Raw genomic sequence first — 19494 nt, 5'->3', positions numbered from 1 at the left:
GTTGACGGAATTCTCTCCTCTGCACGCCCTACAACGTGCGATTTGGACCCATGCCCCTCCTGGCTAATTAAATCCTGCCTGAGGGAGCTTGAATGTCCTTTACGGGACATCATAAATAGATCCCTCTCGGAGGGGCGCTTTCCATCATCTCTAAAAGAGGCTTTGGTCCGTCCCCTCTTGAAAAAAAGTACAGCGGATCCGGCCGAATTGGCAAACTACCGACCGGTCTCTAATTTACCATTTTTAGGTAAAATTATAGAGAGGGCAGTGGCGTCGCAGTTGCAGAGCTTTCTGGATGACGCTTCCATCCTAGACCCTTGCCAGTCCGGCTTTCGCCCAGGTTACGGGACGGAGACAGTACTGGTCGCCCTGGTAGATGATCTCCAACGGCACCTGGATCGGGGCGGTGTGGCGGTGCTGATGTTGTTGGACCTGTCGGCTGCGTTCGACACGGTCGACCATCGGCTACTGACCCGCCGCCTCGCCGATGTAGGGGTGAGGGGGTCTGCCTTACAATGGCTTGCCTCCTTCCTCGAGGATCGGGGACAAAGGGTGGCAATTGGGGGCGAGCTGTCCCAGAGGCGCACACTGGATTGCGGAGTGCCTCAGGGGGCAGTTCTCTCACCAATGTTATTTAATATCTACATGCGCCCCCTTGCCCAGATTGCCAGGAGACATGGACTTGGGTGCCATCAATATGCAGATGACACCCAACTCTATCTGCTAATGGACGGCCGGCCTGACTGCGTCCCAGAGAATTTAGACCGGGCCCTGCAGGACTTGGCAACCTGGTTGAGGAAGAGCGGGCTGAAACTGAATCCAGCGAAGACAGAAGTCTTTTGTCTGGGTCGGGGCGCTCGGGGAGGGGAAATACTTCTCCCGGTCTTCGACGGGGCGCCGTTGAAAGCGGCGCACCGAGTTAAGAGCCTGGGAGTTTTACTGGAGCCTGCATTATCAATGGAGGCCCAGATTGCAGCCACTGCCAAGTCAGCCTTCTTCCATCTAAGGCGGGCAAAACAGTTGGCTCCCTTCCTAGAGCGCCAAGATCTGGCAATGGTGCTTCATGCAATGGTCACCTCGAGACTGGATTACTGTAATGCCCTCTACATGGGGCTGCCTCTGTGCCGAACCCGGAAGCTGCAACTGGTGCAGAACGCAGCGGCTAGACTGTTGCTGGGACTCCCTAAATGGGAGCACATACAGCCTGGGCTGCGCGAACTGCACTGGCTGCCAGTTACATACCGGGTTCGTTACAAAGTGCTGGTCATTACCTTTAAAGCCCTATATGGTCGAGGACCTGTCTACCTTAGGGACCGTCTCTCCTCATATGAACCCCAGAGAGCACTGAGGTCAGCCGGGAAAAACCTGCTGACTGTCCCCGGACCGAGAGAGGTGAAGCTGCAAAGCACCCGTAACCGGGCCTTCTCCTCTGTAGCCCCGAGCCTATGGAACCAACTTCCAGAGGAAATGCGGGCCCTGCGGGACCTAGAACAGTTCCGCAGGGCCTGCAAGACCTTCCTCTTCAGACTGGCTTTCCCTGATCGAAATGGAAATTGCGAAGGAAACCGCCATCAGAAAAAGTAAACATAGCACTAGCACTTTCAAAAATTAACTTAATTTTAAAGTTTAATCAGATTTTAAGTAAATGCTGATAATGTTTAATGTAGTTTTATTCACTTGTATAAGTTAACTCCGAACCATGTTGTTAGCCGCCCTGAGCCTGCTCCGGCGGGGAGGGCGGGATACAAATAAAATTTGTTGTTGTTGTTGTTGTTGGGTGAACCCAGGTCAGGAGCACTCTCCCCTCCACTAACCTCCTTCAAAAAGCTGCTCTGAGAATTAAGCAAGGAAAGGAAAACCATCTTCGCCACTCTGACCTGAACAGAAGAACCAGTGAGATAAAAATGCAACAAATAAAATTGTGGCCCTTCCTTCCTCCAAGCAGAGCACATAGTTACCCCTTCCTTGTTTTACCCTCACCACAACCTTGTGAAGTAGGTCACCCAGAAAGCTTCATCACAGAGGGGAGATCTGAACCCAACTCTGAAATTTAGTCTGACACTTTAACCACTACACCATACTGGCAGCAGTCATGACCAAAAGAAACTAGCGCTTGTCACTTTTCTTTTATTGCAAGTATTCCCAGTTCCTCCCAAAGGAAATAACCATAGACATAAAGAGGCAGCCTGCAGGTCCACCTTCACTGTGTGCGTATCTCATTACAACTTCGATTACTGCCAGCTTTTTTTGTTGTCTTTTGGTAGGGGAACACTCAAATTTTTCAGCAGGAGAGCTTTCGCATTCTGGGGCTGCACTCATGAAGTGCAGCAAGGCTCTGTGAATAACCGGTTTAATTTTCAAGCGTGCAACCGTTTTCAACATCCTCAAAGCACCACTGTAATGCTTGCGCATTACCTGCATCAAATAAAGATCATCTAGGATCTCCAGATAAAAGATCTCAGGTAGCAAAGGTGTTGGGACAAGACACTATTGTCTGAGTACATAACACAAGAACCAATTGTGTACATAACACAAACCAATTGCCCTTTCATCACACCCCCTCCAGCCTAGAAATAGCAGCTCTCCAGCAGCCCTGGCCCCACTCAATGCACAGCAGCCAAGAAGGTCAGAGTGCCTGCTCCGGATGTTCTCCGCAGCTGAGAACGAAACGTCTGGAAGGAAAACTTTCTCCAGTAGAACACGGCACTTGATCCCGAAAGATTCTACAAACCCTAACACAAGAACTGTCTGACAAGAGCTGTTGTCCGAGTACATAACACAACTAACAGACTGATTGGGAACCAGACAGAACCGCATGCCCATATGTAATCAACTGAGTACAGCATACATAAGTAGCACAAACATCACCGTACAATTACAGGTAGATTTTAAGATACTACTAGGGGCAGGGGTTGTCTAACAGTGGAGATCATTCTAAGACGTAAGGGTTTGTGCTGTCGATATATAATTGTTGATCCACCCACCAAGCCACTAAATCGTTGACATACAAAGTTATTGTTCAGTGGTATCTAACCCCAGCCCAATGATCACACTTGATTTCTGGTATGCGTCCCTGGTCCTGGAAAGGCTGTGGGCGACAAGGCAATTACTCTCACAATTGGAGGACATGTTCAATAATCAACACGTTTTGGACTCAAATCTTAACAAAGCTAACAGCACTAACATGATATAGTATACCATTTAGCCCTAACATTTCAAATTTGTAGGATGAATACAAAATATCAAAACTTAGACAAGAATTAATTTCCATAACGTTCACGGCAGTAAAATTTGTTCTTGCATCACAATGGAAGACGGAGGAACCCCCATCAACACAGCAGCTTCAGGAAGATGTGGGAATATTTCATTTTAGATAAGCTTACCAATGATATTATTAAACACATATTTCTAAATCGCAGTCATCTCAGTTGAAAAAAAATGGCTGCCTTTCGTTGCACAGGATTCAGGAGCACCGAAAGCATCTTTTTCAGCTTCTCAACAAATGACTTTCTCACGTTTGGCTTTGCATTAATATTATTTTTTACTACTGACAACCCAACTGCTATGATTTCTCTTTGTTCATTAATGACCAACTGGGTAGAGTCTTTTTGCACATATACATACATACATACGTATGTGTGTATGTGTTAATGAAGGAGGGACGGTGGCTCAGTGGTAGAGCATCTGCTGGGGAAGCAGAAGGTCCCAGGTTCAATCCCCGGCATCTCCAACTAAAAAGGTCCAGGCAAATAGGTGTGAAAAACCTCAGCTTGACCCGGGAGAGCCGCTGCCAGTCTGAGAAGACAATACTGACTTGGATGGACCAAGGGTCTGGTTCAGTATAAGGCAGCTTCATATGTTCATATGAAGCAAATTATTGAATAAACTTTTTTTTAAAAAAAGCTCAGACGGAATTTTGATATCACAGGTTTAACCCGGCAGTAAAAGTAGCACCAGTTTCAGATTGTGACTTGATATACAAGCCTGGGAAGATCAGAGATGACAAGACAAAGAAATAACTATTTAGAACAAAAAACAAAACCAGCCAGGGTGCTGAAAGAGAACTCAGAGCTAAAAATAAATAATACCATTTCCGCTGCTCAGACTGAAGATAAAGTGAAGAGTAAGGAATGACAAATACTACTCCAACAGGGAGAACATGTAATAGGCACTTCTAATGGGTGAAAAAAAAATACACAAGGGAAAACAAAGCTTGCAAGACAGCAAATTCCGATCCTCAGGTTGTCACAACAGGAGCTCAGCAGCCAGGTGCACGCACCATCCTTCTGCAGCAGCAGTCACCTTTAGGGCTCCTCTGCTGAGTGGTGCTGCCGTCACCGGCAGGAGAGGGTGAAGGAACCACCAGCCAGCAGCAGAACAGAAAAAGGGGAAATGCTTTGGATCCTTTTCTGTGCATGGTGCCTGATCTTTTTGCATGTCAGTGCAGGATCAAAATGTCTTATTGGTGTGCTGTATTTATACAATTAAAACGTTTCTACCCTGCACTCTCATTTTTTAAAAAAAAGTTTCTAAGGCAGCATAGGCCCTCCCTTAAAACATTTACAAGCCCCTGGCGTAAAAGTCACAAAGGCAGTCCCACACATCCTGTTCACGGTCCAGCTAACCAGCCTCATCCCCACCCCCACCAGAGCCTCAGGGAGGGGGGGAAGACATGAAGTAAGGATGCTGCACTCGCCCGCCCCCACTGCCAATGGAGCCCCGGGGAGGGGAGACAAAGGAAAGAAGGAAAAACGGAAGGAAGGACACAGCACCCGCCAGCCCCCCCCCCCGCCTCCCCCCCCTTGCTGTTGATGCTCAGAGCCTGAGTGAGTGTGGCTGCCACAAGGCAGAGGAAGGTGACAGAGAGGAGGGTGGTGGGGAAGGGGCAGCAGGGCTGGTCGGGTGCTCATGGGGAGGGGCATCTGCCATCCACCCCTGCGGCGCCAGCATGCCTTAAGCATACCTATTGCACCAACTGGGATATTCCAGCCTTGTTTCCTGATAGTAAAGATTACGTGAGGATTTGCACCATCTTTGTATTCTGCTCAGAGGATGGCTGAGGGAAGAAACAGACATATTTTAGACTTTGAGACACGGGTGTCAAACGTATGGCCCATGAGCTGGATTCAGCCCTCACAGGGCTCAGATCCAGTCCCCAAGCAACTTCCTTTTTCAGCTTGCTTTTTTCCCAGCTCTCTCAGTAGCAATTTGCATCCTATTTCCTGCCTCTTGCCTCCATCCCCACCCCCCCACATACACACTTGTTTCCTGCTTCGTGCGGGAGAGATACAAGGACAAGCCTCTCCCTCTCCCTTCCTCCTCTCTCTCACACACACAGTTTCTGCTTCCTTCTCCAAAGCTGTACATCCTCTTTTGGGGAGGAAGGGAGGGGGAGAAAAGAGAGAAAAAGAAAAAACAAAGTTGGAGTTTCATGGCAAGAACAACATTTTATTCCAAGTATAAGCTTTTGTTTTAAAGCACACTTCAGAGGGAGAGCAAGAAGATTCTTCTGACAAGGACAATTTACACTGAGGACATTATTTCTGCTTCTGAAACTTATTTTTTAAGATTTCTCTATTCCTATCTGGATGTTTCTTTCTTTCAAAAAGACCCTGATTAGAAATTAGAACACTTGGATAGGTCCTTATATCTTGGGGAGCGGAGTGATTTCAGTTGCCAAATAATAGCATACATTGGTAATAAGACAGGTAAACTAGATCTCAGTTCAATTCTGGAGGATGCATTGTCTTGAGCTTCATTATCAATAGTAGTTCAGAAAGCAGTCTCTCTTTCTAGTTTCCCTTTTAAATTCCTTTGTAAGAGCACTGCTACTCTGAGGTCAGTAACTGAATGTTGTGGTTTCTAATGTCAGACTTAGGTCCATTTATTCTTTGCATCTTCCTGGACAGAATCCTCCTGGACAGAACAGAGACCTAGGTTTCCTGTCTCATTACCAATGCTGGTATTTCCCGCCTACTACCCCTCTGCATATCACACCTAATCCAGTCAACCCTACGAGGCATTCACTTACTATTGCCATTCTGCATCTGAAATCACCTTTATGAAGGTTATATCTCTGGTACCACATGTTACATTTTATGGCACACATGGCCTGGCCCAACAAAGTGCCATTTATGTCAGATCCAGCCCTCATAACAGATGAGTTTGACACCTTTGCATAGGACAACCAAGGTTTCTTTACGAAGTCAACGGCATACCACCTCTGCATATCTCCTGCCTTGAAATTCACATAAGCCTTGATGGATTATTATTATCATTAACAACAACAACAAAAACTAGGAATAAGGCCCTCTAATCTCCAAGGGTTTGCCAACTTGGAGTTGGCAACTGCTAAGTCACACTGGTTGTCATAGGGGGGCTGCTGCTGAACAGGAGCAAGCAGCCAGGCCTAGTTAAGTCCTGCCAGTCAGGTGGCATCAAGCCACCCAGAGGGTGCTGCCAAGTCTAGGGTAGCCAACCTGCAGGTGGATTTGAAGGTCTCTTGGTATCACAACTGAAATCCAGAAAACAGATCTCTCTCCCCCTGGATTCTATTGCATTATATTCAGCTGTCCCCAAACTCTGGCTTCTGTAGTAAAAAGTAAAGGTAGTGCCCTGTGCAAGCACCAGTCATTTCGGACTCTGGGGTGATGCTGCATCATGACGTTTTCACAGCAGACTTTTTATGGTGGTTTGTCATTGCCTTTCCCAGGCACCTACACTTTCACCCCAGCAAGCTGGGTACTCTGGCTTCTGTAGACACCACCACAAAATCTCCAGGAATTTTCCACTAACCTGTAACTGGCAGCCCTAGTCAATACTCGGCCCAAAGTGTTCTCAATGAGTGTCTCTGTCTGTTTCCCTTTCAGTGGGGGAGGAGCCCTCAGCTAACCAAGAAACGGCTTTATCTGGCTCCTTCCCTCCTCCACCCTCCCTCAGCCAATCAAGGAAAAGCTTTCTCTATGTTCTTTCCCTCTTCCTCCCTCCCTCCGCCAATCGAGGGAAGGGTTTATTTCTCTCCCCTGTGAAGCAGTGTGACAGGCAGCTCAGCAAATGGGAGAGTAAGAAGAGCCAGAAACTGCCAGAACTGAGGTTGGTTGGCTTTTACTGACAGAATCAACTTGGTAGGCTAGCAACAGCCACTTGGGCGGGAGAGAGGAGCGGACTCAACCAATGGCACGCAAGTACTCTTGATTGATGGTTTTATGGGCCAAAGGTTGATGGAGCGCACCTCCAACCAGTGGAAGAGCTCCATTTTGCCAAGATGAAAGGGCTTTTATATCTATCAGATATGGGCCTATTGTAAATCTAGCTGTCCCCCTTTCAGGTACATGGCAGAAACTGGAAAACAATCAGTTACGTTTGGGGGCCAGAACTGTCAATGGGTCTGAAGCACCTGCTATCAGCTAAGAAAGGAAGTGTTAGAACATTGTCTCCCACTCCTGGTAGTCATCTTTCCACTGGCATTCTGGGCTTAGTCTGAAGCCAGCGCAGTGGCCAAGATGAGGACCTCGACTAGGACTTTCCAGCCGGCACACCAGGTAGTCACAGGAAGTGCTGTTTCCAATTCAAGCCCCTATTCTTCCTGGCGCTGCCAGAAGATGAAGTCAAAGGGCACTGTTCCACTGGTGAGTCCCTCTAGTTTGAGATTCCAGGTTTTAGCCGTGTTGCTAAATTGCCGCCTAACACAGATGCCTTAAGTTGATTATGTGAAGAGTTGTTTGCTGGGGAATATTTTATTTATTTACAATATTTCTTAGCCACTTTCCTTGAACTTAAATGTGGCTTACAATGTAAATAAAACAATGACGATACAAAAAAACCACCTAAAAGTCCGCAATTTAAAATCTCAGTTAGGACTGCCAATAAATAAAAACTGGATTAGTCATACGCGGTGCTAAGTAAAATTCTTTTTAACTGCCTCCCAATGATTGAAAGTGAGGGAAGCCAGGCTCACCTCCCTGGGGAGGTTGCTCCATAATCAGGTGCCTGCCACCAAAAAGGCCCTCTCTCGTATGCTCACAAAGAAGTTTCGATTGGTGGGACAGTTAGAAGGCTCTCCCTATCATCTTAATTCCTAGGGAGGAACGTACAGGAAATGATGGTCCTTTAGATACTCTGGGCCCAAGCAATCTTGGGAGTTCTGCAGGGTTCTTAGATATCAGCCTTGATTTTCATTAGCTACACAAGAGCTTTGAATGAGGCCATCGAAATCGTTAGGGGGTCATCAGACATGCAGCTGCATTTATTAACTGTCCAACTGCTTGCCCTCCAGTGATTTTAAAAAGCACTTAATTCAAAGATATACAATAAGTATTTGTTTGACAGCATGCTTTCAACAGTTTAATATATAGCAACTCCAGTATGCACATGCTTTGGACTCTCCGGCACCTTAGTCTACATACATATCTATGTACAAGCACGAATACTATAGGCAAGATATACGTCCCAGAATTTTGGATGCCGGAGACTCAGAAAGAAGGCCTAGCCCTGAATAATGACACACACATGACCTGGATAGCCCAGGCTAGTCCAATCTCATCAGATCTTGGAAGCTAAGCTGGGTTGGCTTTGGCTAGTAGTTGGATGAGTGACCTCCAAGGAGATATGCAATGGCAAACCACCTCTGAAACATCTCTTGCCTTAAAACAAGTCTAGCTCCCCAACTAGTGGTGCATAATGCTAAAAGAGCTAGACGTTCTGACTGCCAGACAACCTTAGGATCTCCTGGCTATACTACACATACTGCCGTAAGACAATTATTATTATTAACAACACACAATACTCTCCAAAAGGCAGGTCACAAAACTGCAGCAAAGAATGACGTTTTAAAACCGTGATAAGCTTCACATGCATAAATACACATTTCACTAGGCAGCAATTTCTATAGCCTCGGGGTTACCAGAGAGAATGCTCTGCTCCATCAGGACAGCAGGGCATACACGTAGCTTTTAAAAGTTTACTTTTTAACAAGTACTTACCAAGGTTTGTGTTTGGGCCAGCAAGGAGTTGCCTGAATTTATCCAATCGCGATGCCTCTCTTTCAGACAGTACAAGACCACCTGAGGTATTATGGTCTGCTGCTTTCCCCACCAGGGCAACTGCTGAGGACTGTGGAAGCGACTGAGATCTTGGCATGGAAGCATTTTCACTAGAATTATCTAGAGTGGAGGAAAGTAGTGAAAATCAGACTCGCCTATTTCAGTGTAACTGGAAAAACACATAACCTGGAGCAATGACCATACAGAATAGCAACCCGATGAATAATCAGGGAGCAACTAATCCTATGAGCACTAGTAAAACTAGAGAGATGGGGACTGGACCAATGTGTGAATGGGAGATCACTGGGAGTGCCATATCATCTACTCAAAGTTTTTTAAAAGAGGAGGATATAAAGAAAGAACAAACACATATAACGTATTAAAAGACAGGAATCCAGTCCTTGATTTTGAATGGAATCTCCAAGCCTTTCAGCATTTCCTTCCTAGATACATACCGGTACATCATAACCTTATTCTATTTTTCGAAGTATGTATATTTTGCTTTACAGGTGAGCCAATTGTTTATATGGTTACTGTAAGTTTCTTGTTATTTTGCATTGGTGTACTCCTTTTTTCCCCAAAGCATTCAACTATTGTTGTATTTTATAATTACTGACCAATAAAAGTTAAATACATGTTAAATAAAAAGACAGGAATCTTGGGAAACATGAAATACATATAGTCATCACAGATGAAGTACTACATTATATTATTCTGGTTCCGAAACGGACCAAAAAAGAGACCAGTTTTGCCATCATATCAATAAGAAATTCAGTTTAGCAGCAACTGGGTGGTAAATATTTCTGGGTTATTTCTAATTATTTCCCCATCATGTTCAAAGGCCATGGGGCATATGCTTTTATTATACACTTTCAAAACATTGATATGGATGTTTCTCTCCAAATAATCTAATATCATGGAGTAAATTTCCAAGACTGAGCAGGAATTTTATGCCAATATTGTGAGAATATTCATCTCTAACAGCACACACACATGAATGAAGTATTACAAGGTAGGTCCAGAGGAATGAACTTTTCTCACATGACCCTCTGCTATCTGAACCCTGCACACTCTGAAACACGGGCTCCAGAGCTCAGGAGACCTACAGGAACAGCACTGTGAGTGAAGATCCGCAGTGTGAGGGAATCGGAAATCTTCCGGCCCCAAAGTAAAGTTGGCTAAAAATATCAGCAATGGCGCCAGTCCTACAATTTTAAGCTATTTTTATATTTTTCTATAAATTAAGCATAATTTGTCCAATCAATATATGTGCCTGAAAAATTGAAAGCCCTTCGGTTGTGACAATAAGGGACCACAGTGAAAGCTCAATTCTGAGGGCTCTGTATTAGAAAGCACAGTGAAGGAATCAGTCAAAAGTAGGAATGTATTAAACAATTCTGAGAATTACTTTCCTCTTCACTGCAAAAGTCTTTAAAAGGACCAGTTGGTCAATCCACAAGAACTTCCCCATTTTTCTTTGCAAGACAGTGAAGCAGGACGCAGCACACCTTTGGAAAAGACTTCTACCAGGCCCAACAATATTAAACTATGATCATTTAAAAAAAAAAAAGCTTTCCTCTAAAACTACAGACAAATCCTATTACCCAACCATATGAAGAAGCCCAGCCTCTTGACCAGGCCTGCACAGAATTAAGAGGTACCTTGAATCCTGAGTACATTTCCTTTATCTACCCATAGCTGCACATAGGAGCTCAGAAGCAGAAGAAATCACATAGGGATACAGACCAACTGCAAAGCTTGTTACCATCCAGCAGCCTAAGCCATTAACTCAGTCTTTGCCAACTTCTTTAGCTAGATGAGAGGTATCGAACTCATTTCTTATGAGGGAGGGATGTGATATAAATGAGACCTTGTTGGGTCGGGCCATGTGAGGCCGGATCATGTGTGTACCTATTTAAGATTAGGTAGCAGAAATATAAACTTTATAAAGGACACAAACAAAGATTTTAAAAAAACCCTTAAAATAAAACATGCTTAAAACATTAGCGCTCATTGGTCTTAAAGGTGCTTTCTTTGTATTTCTCCCATGGGATCCAGGGAACTGGGCAAAGGAAGCTCTGGCTCTTTCCTTCCTTCCCCAGGGGACCAGGAGGGGGAGGAGCCTCAGCCAAAAGAAGAAAGAGAGGCTTGACTCAGTAGCTCTGCTGTGCAATTGAGCGAGCCTGACAAAGCGAAGTCTCCCTCCCCCTCTCCTCCCCAAGGGAAGAGCCTCAGACAATGGAAAAAATAGAGGTTTTGCTCTGTAGCTCCTGTGTGATTGAGCAAGCCTTGCAAAGCAGGCTGTTATGCAGAAGGAAACAATAGAGAGGGAGAGGGAAGCAGATGACAGTCAATTGCTCTGGGGCCTGATAGGAGCTCTCCGGGGTCCTGATTCAGCCCCCGGGCCTCATGTTTGACACCTCTGAGCTAGATCCTTTGAGAAGCCCATATCACTAACAGTCAAAAGCCACCCATTTGCCACTACTGGCTTACTCTCATGGAAATTAGTGAGAAACATGGTTGACCTGTTTTAAAGTATATACTAGACATGCAAAGTGATCTGTTTAATTTCTTTTTAAATGAAGGCTTCCAGGCATTCAAAACCCCTGAAAGAACATACAAACACACACATACACTACTGCGTTCCAACAATTATTATTTTACAATAGTGCAATGGAGCTTCTGAAACCTCATTTACCTGCAGAACTCGCTGCGTTGCTGTCGCTGACAGACTTAACCAGCCTGCTGTCCCCGCATACTGCTGGGAGAAGGTCTGGAATCTGAAGTGGGTTTTCCTTCTCCACCGCCTGCTCCTCCTGCAGCTTGTGCTGCTCTTGTAACTTGCTGTGATTCCAAATTACACGGTGAGCTGTTTCCATGACCACATCTGTATTAAGGCTTTCTGCAGCCATCGCCAAGAGTTCATCATCGTCATCTCCAACATCCCAAGCGTCGCTGGTGTTGCTCTCAAACTCTTGGAAGGTGCTAACTTTCTTAAGTTTCACCGGAGTGGTTGGTGGCTTGGAACCTGGTTTTAAGCTGTTTTTAAAGACACAGACATTGGTATTGATACCTGCACTTGTTTCAGCCAGTGCGAAAAAAAAGATGCACGTCAATTCAGAAAGAAGCCTGACTTCTCCAAAATTTGATAAGCAGTTGCTTTTTAAAATTACTTCCATAGCATGGTAAAGCCACGACTGTACCAATAACAACGTATCTGTTGTAAAAACTGACCCTTCTCTCCAAGAATCCATTATTTAAGCCTCAACTTTTAGAAGGGCAGGTAATATTTTATAACACAAAAAGTGTATTAAAAATGTCTCAAACGGGATGATAGATTACCAATCTACAAAATATTTCGTGTGCGATGATTTGCTCATTTCCATGACGATTCCCTATCATGCCAATCAAAACTGTTTAAGGTCTTTAATTTCTGATGAAGCCAGCTTGCTAATGATGCTCAGCCACAGACGGCTGGAAATGCCCTCGAAGAGCCCAGGGCACAAATATCTGTTCTGCCTTGAGCAGAACATTTTCCAAGAGCATTTTACATTTTAATTTCCACCTGTGTCATAGAGCAATTCATGTGGTCAAGCATACGGCCAGAAACATTTTACTCTTGATCAAAAAAAAAAAATCATGGAGGATGCTTTTGCAGGCAGCATTCTGGGCTGGCATGGTTTCTCAAGCGAATATGCCAAATAAGCAGTCCAGAGACCCAAAACAGAACAACGATGGGGAAGAGTAAATAACAAAGGAGTAAAGGAATCATAATAAAGTGTGAGAAGCATCTAAGAACAGCAAAAATGCCCAACTAAATACGGACACAAAGAACTAACTACTAGAGCACATATTTTAAAAAGATATTTGAGTACAGATAATTTTGTACAGTGATTGATCAGATAATTAATTAGCCAAGAATGGGAATCCAATCATGTGGGACAGCAGGGAATTGTTGAAAGATGGTTTTTGGAACCTATGAGAAACTAAAAACTAACATGGAACATCTTCTTTGAAGATGCTCCTCAACTGCAACCGACTTATTTTTGGTAAGAAATAGTTAATGGCCTCAAAAACTGCTCTACTTTAATTAGGTATGTAGAAGCAATGGATGGGATTTTAATATTCTTTTAAGTTGCCCTGGAATACAAATAATTATGATGTAATAAAAAAGCTAGAGGGGGGGGGGGTAGGATTCTCTTGTAATATTTCAGTTTTTGTCCTTTAGCCAAAATACATCAAAAACATAGATCAGGCGCATCACTTGCCAGTGGCTCAATGATCTCCTACAAGAAAGCAAGCAGATGCTTACAGTTGCTTAAGTGCGTGCCTATATCGGAATCAGTCTGACCTGAGTCATCCAGAACAGCATGCAACTCTGCACACAGACGAACCTCAATTCTTCGTCTTCAGTCTGTTCTCCTGCTTTGAATGCCCCTCCCTTCCCCGCAACAGTACCACATCATGTTTACTCTGGGCGCGATCCACTAAGAATTCTGCGCAAGCCCCTTTAAAGCTCACAGCAATTGAGCAAGCCCCCTTCAATGCACTTGCACAGCAGTTCACTGTGTTGTACCTTTGTATTTGGGGAGGGACGGTGGCTCAGTGGTAGAGCATCTGCTTGGGAAGCAGAAGGTCCCAGGTTCAATCCCCGGCATCTCCAAAAAAGGGTCCAGGCAAATAGGTGTGAAAACCTCAGTTTGAGACCCTGGAGAGCCGCTGCCAGTCTGAGAAGACAATACTGTCTTTGATGGACCTGCGGGGGTCCGATTCAGTAGAAGGCAGCTTCATATGTTCATATGTTCAAAGTTTGAAGAAGGAAAAACGGAGCAGGTGTAAAGAGAACTAAAAATACACAGAGGCTGCGGCCACACACGCTAAATAATGCACTTTCAATCCAGTTCTAAGGCCCTTTCCCACTGGATTTTGCCAGTTCACACAGTAAAACCCAGTCGGAAAGTGCAATGAAAGCGGATTGAAAGAGCATTATTTCGTGTGTGTGATCACAGTCAAGAGAGAAAGAAAAACAGATCAAGTTTTTATGAGAGAGCCAAGAAGGGAGGGAAAGGTACGTAAGCCAAATGATCTCTGCATCCTTATTTTCTTTTTCCAGTTTTTTTCAAAACCCACAGTTTCATGCACAATGCATTTTTGCACCTAAGCATTAAAAAACTCTACTATTTATTAATAAGTAAAAGGAAACTATCGCATCCATCTTTAACGAACATGTAAACTGAGAAACTGCTGAGATAAAGGAGATTGCTGGCCTTAAAACACTGTTTACTAAGGTCATAAGCAAGTCATACAATCTCGCTTAATGTTTAGCTAGAGCTCCTGACAGAATTTTATTTCGGACTCTTATTTCAGATCCAGCACATTCTTATATTTTATTCTGATGTTTCCTATCACTACCTATAAACCAGCTATGACAACCTTGATTTATAGCAATAGTTAGTAGCAATGCATGTAAAATATATAGGAAAATAGGTGAGATGAAATGCTTAGGTAAATAGTTCCTTTTAAAAAACTTTCTTCAGAAGCTGGCCCCTGGTTGGAGAGAAAAGGGGGGGGGGAGGGTGGAATTCCACCTTTGGCACCAAGGCTCTGGGTTTCCTAGCAACACCATACAGGAAGGCATATGTCCTGGGAAACAGGGCAACTTACAGATACAGAACATCCTTGCAATACACTGATGTGGGCATCAAGCTGCATTCCGATAGGGAAGAGCCTGAACTGTCAGCAAATGGTCCAGAGATCAAAAAGCAGGAAACCAGGAAACCAGTATATTTTATTGCCCCTTCTAGGGTATCAGACCATCCCTCCTGCATGGGTAAACAAATCTAGTTTCACCAACCCGCCCCCCCCCCAAAAAAGACCTGCCAATAATGAGGTGTCAGAACTAGGAGGCCTTATTTTGGGTCCAATAATGTTCCTTCGAATGTTTAATGTATTCATGCACGAGTGGTACAAAAACTCTTGGAATCCTTTGTTTCATCGAGGAGTTTGGGGACGTCCTGGGGTTCTTTACACCCTATGGATCTTGGACTTCTATCAGTACTGGTATATTCTTATTAATTTTTTTTCCTAGTTATTCTCTCTTTTCAGGATCTCTCCATGTGTTCCTTAAATTGGGCTGGGAAACACAACGAAACACAGACTTTCTGTGTAACAGTCTCTCGGACAGCATAATCTTATGCATATTTACTCTGAAGTAAGGCCCACTGTGTTCTGTGTTATTTATTCCAAGTAACAGTGAACAGACTTGCACCCTAGGGCTGTAGTCCTTTGGATTCTTATTTGAGAGTAAATTCCACTGAATTCAGTGGGATCTCTGAGTCAATGCGTACAACATTCTACTGCAAGTCTCAAAATGATTTGATAGGCACACCTTAAATGTTCTTATTCCAGATATTTTAATAGCACATTCATTCAGAGGATAAAAATTAGTTTACTAATGCAGGCCTTACATTTTCTTTGGTTCTAGGAGCCAGCCCAAAAATTTAGGTACCACAATCAGTCAGGGTTTTGTATTTTAATGACCATATTTTCTCACTGTAGTGACCACAAAATCTAATCCTGAACTCTTCACAGTTTCACATAATTTTATTAAACCTATGAGAAAATTGTTATGCTATGTGAATATACATATAGGGTAACCAAATTTATCACCAACACAACGAAAAATATCTAAACCTAGGTTATTTCCATAACTTTATTATTGCTTTAAAAGGCTCTGTTTAATTGTATGTTGAATACTAGAGCCTAGACAACAACTGGTTAAGAAATTAATTCACCTACCACCACTGAACGGTGTAAAGTTAACATATAAAGAAGCAATGACAGAATTTCATGCACATGAATTTGTGTCCTACAGCAAAACAGGGGAGGGACGGCTCCGTGGCAGAGCAGCTGCTTGGTAAGCAGAAGGTCCCAGGTTCAATCCCTGGCATCTCCACTAAAAAAGGGTCCAGGCAAATAGGTGTGAGAAACCTCAGCTTGAGACCCTGGAGAGCCGCTGCCAGTCTGAGCAGACAATACTCTTGATGGACCAAGAGTCTGATTCAGTATAAGGCAGCTTCATATGTTCAACATAGTCTGATGTGAAATAAGTTGGTACTTCTCCTAAGAATCTCTGAAAGATAGTATAATAAAATAATTGCTGAAAATACTAGGTACCACAGCAACCTGGTGTTACCCAAAAAGGTGGTCTCCTAATTAGTCCGGGGAGATTAGCTTTAAAGAAACAGAGCAAGAGGAGCTGCCTGAAATTCCCGACCTATGTTTATGGGGATCTTTCACTCAGAGAACTCTTGAAATAAACCAGATGTTCAACTGGTACAGGTTTTATTGTGGAAGGGGGGGGAAAGGACAAAACACATGCATACAAACACATGGAAAACACACAAGCTAGCTAAGAGGAAATCAAGGAGGAGATGGAAGAAAGAAATTTTAGAAAGCTTATAGTTACCCATCTCAAAGAATCAGGTCTGCAGAGGCAGTAGCTAAACAACCAGCATTTCACGGAACAAAGAAAAGAGAACCCAAATGGCTTTGGGGGTGTGAGGTATGGTGCCAGGCAAACACACACACACAGAACTTACAGGGAGTATCGCAACAGATACAGGCCAAAATGCTCTCTGGGGCAAGTTGATGCATCTGCCCCCAAAACAGAAATTTGATGGGTTTGCCAGAGTTGGGATTTGGGAGAAACTTAATGGATTGCCTAAGGTGAACTACAGATTTGATTTTAATGTATTAGATTTGTATTCTGCTCTCCCGATGTCCAGGCTCAGAACAGGTAACATCATGACACAAACATTAATACATAATACAATAAATTTTAAAAAAATCCTAACAATATACAATAAAATACATTTTATTATAAACTGACAGTATAACTAAAAGATGGCATAAGACTCGAGGAGTGGTGCATCATTTGTCTGGTGTAAGAGGGGAGGGAGAAAAGGGAGAAAGAGTCGAGAGAGGGCAATCATTCAAAGATGGAACTCATAGCTGTCCTCAGTTATAAGCCCGACAGCTCAACTTTGTTTTATAGGGCCTGAGGAACTGCATTAGATTCCACAGGGCCTCAATCTCAGCTGGAAGAGTGTTCCACCAGGCTGGAACCAGGACCAAAAACGCCCTGGCTCTGGTCAAGGACAGCCAGACGCACTTTGGGCCAGGGATCCCCTGCAAGTTTTGACCACTAGAGTGCAGCACTCTTGGAGGGGAGGGGAGGGTATACCTGGATAGGCAGTCCCAAAGGTATGCTGGTCCCAGACATTTTAGGACCTTGAAGGTAAACACCGAAACCTTAAATCTCATCTTCAATCTGGAGCCAGTGCAGCTGGTAGAGCACTGGCTGTATATGTGCTCGAAAGGGTGTTGCTGTGAGCACCCATGCAGCTGCATTCTAGACCAGTTGTAATTTCCAGATCATCCTCAAGGGTAGCCCTGCAAAAAGCAAGGTACAGCTCATCCTTCAAATCAGATGGGCCCTACGCGGTTTCAGATGGCTTTGCGGGATCCCTGGCCCTCTGGTGACTCATTGAACGATCTTGCAGAGACCTGGAACAACCGGCTCTCTCCACAGCTATCGATGAGATCGCTCCCCAGCGTCCACTTCATCCCCACTCATGATTGGCACCAAGGTATACCCCAGAGCTGCGATCGATGAAACGGCAACTAAGACAGATAGAGAGGCAGTGGCGACATACTCATGATGAAGCGACGAGAACATCCATAGAGGTCACTTATGTGGCCCTATGAGATGGAAGTCCAGGCCACAAAGAAGGCTTACTTTGCGACCCAGATTGCATCTGTGACCTCATGCCAGGCACAATTATTTAGCACAATTCGGTCACTAACAACCTTATCATAAGGTAAACAAAACGTTAGGGAGCTGGAAATAGGCTGCGAGGCTTTTGCGAGTTTTTTCGCAGATAAGGTCTCGTCGCTCCAGCACGACCTGCCTGCCATACTTGATACAGTGAGCAAACTCAAGGCACCGAGCACGACTTCTGGTCCATTTTTGGATTCCTTCACTCCACTCAGTCTGGAAGAAGTCGACAGGACCCTTCTTACTGTGCGCCCTACCACCTGTGGGTTGGACCCGTGCCCGACTTGGCTAGTGAAAGCTGGCCAGGCGACACTACATGAACCACTACAGGTGATTATCAACAGATCCCTTCTAGAGGGGAATCTTTCCCACACCTCTTAAAGAGGCTGTGGCACGCCCCCTCTTTAAAAAGCCATCTGCAGACCCGGCCGAATTGGCAAACTACCAGCCAGTGTCGAACCTACCCTTTCTGGGTAAGGTTATAGAGTGGGCTGCGGTGACTCAGTTACGGGGGTTCCTGGATGACATGTCTGCACTGGACTCGTTCCAGTCTGGTTTTCGTCCAAGTCACAGGATGGAGACAGTTTTGGTTGCCCTCATGGATGACCTCCTGCGACATCTGGATCAAGGCGGCTAAGCAGTTCTGCTGTTACTAGATCTGTCAGCCATATTTGATATGGTTGATCACCAGCTACTGTCTGGCCGCCTTGCCGGCATGGGGATCCAGGGGTCCGCTTTGCAATGGCTGGCCTCTTTTCTTCAAGGTCGGGGACAAAGGGTGGTGATAGGGGAAGAATCGTCCCAGAGGCACCCACTCACATGTGGTGTGCCACAAGGGGCGGTTCTATCCCCGATGTTATTTAACATCTGCATGCACCCCCTTGCCCAGATTGTCAGGAGATATGGGCTGGGGTGCCATGAATATGCAGATGACACCCAGCTCTATCTACTGATGGGTCGCCAATCCAGTTGCGTCTCATATAACTTGGACCTGGCACTACAAGCCATGACATCTTGGCTCAGGCTGAGTCGATTGAAGCTGAATCCAACAAAGACGGAGGTTCTCTGAGTCGTGGTGGTCCAGGAAAGGAGATCCCCTTGCCAGCTTTTGATGGGATGCCACTAATTCCAGCCCTGAAGGTCAAGAGCCTGGGAGTTATGGTCACCTCGAGGATAGACTACTGTAATGCCCTCTACATGGGGCTGCCCTTGACTCTGACTTGGAGACTGCAGCTAGTGCAGAACGCTGTGGCACGGTTGTTAATGGGGCTCCCTCGATGGGAGCACATTCAACCAGTGTTGAAAGAGCTGCACTTGTCAGGCCATGCTTCATTGAAGTCTCTTTGCTTTATGAATGTATTTAATCCCTGCTTACTAATATCATTATGGAATAAAATTCTATGCTACTAACATATGTGTTCCGCAAGGAAAAGAGGAGGGGTGGGAATGGAGGCTGCCAAGACTCCAAAGGCCAGTAGGGCCTTTGAAGTGCAAAGCGCCCAGCTAGCCTCCCTGGCGCCTCCCGAGCAAAGCAAGGACATCACCAAGGGCGGGAATGTAACCATCACCGGTAAAAGATAAGCGAGCGTGTGAAAGTGTTACTTGCAGGAACAA

General features: G+C 44.8%; 1 protein-coding gene across 1 annotated transcript in view; it reads right to left on the bottom strand.

Moving 5' to 3' along the window:
• The window catches only part of TBC1D22A (TBC1 domain family member 22A), a 261287-nt gene that overhangs the window by 220523 nt on the left and 21270 nt on the right, over positions 1 to 19494 (bottom strand). The window contains exons 3-4 of the mRNA XM_060244773.1: positions 11740 to 12080; positions 8982 to 9161 (exon numbers count right to left, since the gene is read on the bottom strand). Coding sequence (XP_060100756.1) covers positions 8982 to 9161; positions 11740 to 12080 — 521 coding nt within the window. The remainder of the gene's footprint in view (positions 1 to 8981; positions 9162 to 11739; positions 12081 to 19494) is intronic.

Source organism: Heteronotia binoei, chromosome 8, assembly GCF_032191835.1.
Source record: "Heteronotia binoei isolate CCM8104 ecotype False Entrance Well chromosome 8, APGP_CSIRO_Hbin_v1, whole genome shotgun sequence".
NCBI classification, from domain to species: Eukaryota; Metazoa; Chordata; class Lepidosauria; order Squamata; family Gekkonidae; genus Heteronotia; species Heteronotia binoei.
The sequence above is the reverse complement of the archived record's forward strand: the minus strand, read 5'-3'. Positions and strand labels throughout refer to the sequence as shown.